This window comes from Tripterygium wilfordii, chromosome 2 (assembly GCF_013401445.1).
Source record: "Tripterygium wilfordii isolate XIE 37 chromosome 2, ASM1340144v1, whole genome shotgun sequence".
Classification (NCBI taxonomy): domain Eukaryota; kingdom Viridiplantae; phylum Streptophyta; class Magnoliopsida; order Celastrales; family Celastraceae; genus Tripterygium; species Tripterygium wilfordii.
In genome coordinates this window covers 4,210,663-4,213,919 of record NC_052233.1, presented here as the reverse complement: position 1 = coordinate 4,213,919, position 3,257 = coordinate 4,210,663, and the positions used below count along the sequence as shown (strand labels likewise).

The following is a 3,257-nucleotide window of genomic DNA, read 5'->3' as shown; positions in this document are numbered from 1 at the left end:
GTGCATCAAATGGTCTTGCTGAAATTTGCTTTTGACCACCATGTCATCTATGCAAACTTCCATAGTCTTGCCAATTAGAGGTCCAAAGAGTTTTGTCACCATCCTCTGAAATGTGGCACCTGCATTCTTTAAGTCGAAAGGCATTACTTGGTAACAGAATATTCCCTTTGGGGTGATGAGCGAAGTCTTCTCCTGATCAGATGGATGCATTGGGATTTGATGGTACCCTTGGTATGCATCCAGGAAGCTCATCCTTGCCATTCCTGATGTCATATCCATCAATTGATCGATTTTAGGAAGCGGGAACAAATCCTTTGGACATCCTTTGTTCAAATCAGTGAAATCAACACAGACCCTCCATTTTCCATCCTTCTTTCGGACTACCACTGTGTTTGAGAGCCATTCGGGATATTGTACTTCCCTGATGGCCTTAGCTTCCAGCAAGTTTTCTACCTCCTTAACCACGACCTCCGTATGTTGAACGGCTGACCTTCTCCCCTTCTGAATTACAGGTTTAAAACCTGGTTTGACATTCAACCTATGGATTGCCAATTCCGGATCCACCCCTGGCATCTCATAGGGAGTCCATGCAAACACGCCCACATTTCTCCTTAACATCCCAATTAAAGATTCCTTCTCTAGTATGGGCAAGCTAGTCCCAACTAGAAAGTATCTGTCAGGACTTTCTGGTATAACCTGAACCTTCTCAAGCTCTTCCATCGACTTGGTTGCTGGCTCCTTTCCAACTTCCTCTAGGACTGGAGCCTCTTCTTCCATCATCATTATTCTTCCTGCTTGCTTTGCTTTTGCCATAAACACTCTTTTGAGGCAGCTTGGTCTCCTCTTATTTCCACTTCTTTGTCCCCAAAGGGGAATTTGAGCATCTGATGATAAGATGAGGGAACAGCCTCCATTAAGTGAAGCCAAGTCCTGCCCATGATTGTATTATACGTTGAGGGTAGATCTATAACAAGGAAATTCACCTCAACTGTTCTTGGACCTGCCGTGACTGGCATTCTTATCTTTCTGAGCGGCCAAACTGGGGTTGCATTAAGGCCCACTAGATGTGTCAGAACAGGAATCAAATCTGCATGAGTTTTCCCTAACTTCTGGAAGAGTGAATAATACATGATCTCCACGGAACTTCCTTGGTCTACCATCATTCGCTTCACTGTTGCTGCTCCGATTTGCGGGGAGATCACAAGAGCATCATTATGCGGAAAGATCACTCTTGTTGCATCTTCCTTGGTGAAAGTGATTGCAGTTGCCTCCCTTGGTCTCTTGGTTCACAAATGGGGATTAAAATCCATCCGCATTACCTCTTGTTGGTGTCGGACCCTCCTATACTCCGTTCGCCTTACCGCATCACCAAGTTGTGCATCCGGTACCATTGCATCAATAAAATTAACCACGTAGTGTGAAGGTTCTTCCCGCTCCTTTGACTGAGGTTCTGCCTTCTTTTCGGCAGCGGTTTTCTCTTTGTCAATAAATTCCTTAAGATGACCCTGCTGAACCAAATCTTCCAAATGTCATTTGAACTCTTTGCAGTCTTCTGTCCTATAACCTTTGTCTCTATGATAGAAACACCATTTGGACTGGTTTCGAGTGGACGGATCCCCTGACATCTTATTTGGCCGTCGAAAATACGGTTTGTCTGCGATCTGAGGCAGAATTCGAAAAATTGGGTCCTTAAATATTATTTTTACCGTCTCGTAAGAAGTGGGCTTTGGATCCTTCTTCGAGTCTTTTTCTTTCCCGTTCTTCTTTTAAAACTTCTTATTTTCCTTTTTTGTCCCTTCTTGAGAAGCAAACTGTCGATCCCCCTGTTTGTCTTCTTCCAGTTTGACGTATTGCTTAATCCTGTCCTGAAGCGCGGCCATACTCTTGGGTGGAGCCATCGTCAAACTCTCTCGTAATTTATAATCACGAGGGAGCCCAAGGCGAAAAGTAGCTACTGCGGTCCTTTCATCACAATCTTCTATATCTGCATAGGTATCTGAATACCTGGCAGCGTAAGCCCGGAGTGATTCTCCTCTCCTCAGATGTAAAGCAAATAGCGTATCCAATGTTGCTCGATCTCGACTATTTGCTATGAATCTTGCTACGAAGATCCGGGCCAACTCCCTCCAAGACGAAACTGAATTCTCTGGAAGTTGGTGGAACCATTTCACGGCTGTTGTCCCAAGGCTTGACGGAAACATTTTGCACATGAGTCTGTCTCGACCTGCCCAAAGAGTCATCTTATGAGTGTAGGCTGAAATATGTGCTACAGGATCTGTTTTTCCATGATAGATTGCAAACGTCCGGGGTGAAAATTTATTTGGTGGATCTTGTAGTCGCAGAGCCCATACAAAGGGTGTGGAAGTCATCTTTCTGAGGCTTTGCTCTGCCTTCTTCTAAGCACTCCATAAGACCTCCCCAGTATCTTTCTTCATTCGAATTCTTTGGGAAAGGCTTCGACGCCTTATCCTCCTAGACGGCTGCGAGGATTTGTCACTTCATCCTGACTAGTAATCTATAACCTCCAAATTTTATCATGCATCTTGGGACCCACACATTCCCTCAAAAAAATCAACATGCAGGTTCAGTTACTTGGTTTCTAACTCATATTTCGGTTAAACTACTTGAAAGATGATCAAGTCCTTGGTTTCCTGCACGATTTCTTCGTGTATTTCATTATATAAGAATTAGTTTGATATTCTAAATTCCTCGGCAGTCCTGCATGCAATCCTTATTTCCATCCGATCTACACATGCATGCCATGATCCCATCTAAATGCATCATGTCCCTATATTGATTCGTATAACATCAATGATTTTGAGTGTCTTTACCTTTAACCTCTCGCTTTCTCCTTGTGCACGAACTCCTCTTCGTTCACTGGGTTCTCCTAACCAGAGATTGTATTAATACTTATCAGAGCCTCGGTTGTAAGCTCCTAACTAACCAAAACAGGAATGGACTCTTTCTTACCTTGATTGTTTTTCTTCTTTTCTTTTCTTCTTTTTTTTTTCTCTCAGTAATACGCTTGAGTTCTTCCAAATCCTAGCAAGGAAATATCTTACACCTTCAGTGGCTCATCCACATAATTTTTATCAAATTTTTAACAGGAAAGAAACTTACCTGCACTCCTGAGTATTACTGCAACTTGACTCTTCTTCTTCTCGGGTGTTGCTTTCACTCTTACTCTTACTCTATCTTTCTTTCATTCTCTCTCTCTCTTGCTAGGTCTCATATGCTTGTGTACGAATGGGTATCTC

General features: G+C 43.1%; 1 protein-coding gene across 1 annotated transcript; it reads right to left on the bottom strand.

The window, feature by feature from the left end:
- Positions 1–782: 782 nt before the first annotated feature.
- Positions 783–2,369, bottom strand: LOC120009759. The gene is made up of 4 exons (XM_038860458.1): positions 1,774–2,369; positions 1,565–1,661; positions 1,362–1,508; positions 783–1,280 (listed from the first exon to the last, which is right to left on the bottom strand). The coding sequence occupies exons 1-4, from the start codon at positions 2,367–2,369 to the stop codon at positions 783–785; spliced, it is 1,338 nt and encodes a 445-aa protein (XP_038716386.1).
- Positions 2,370–3,257: the final 888 nt, after the last annotated feature.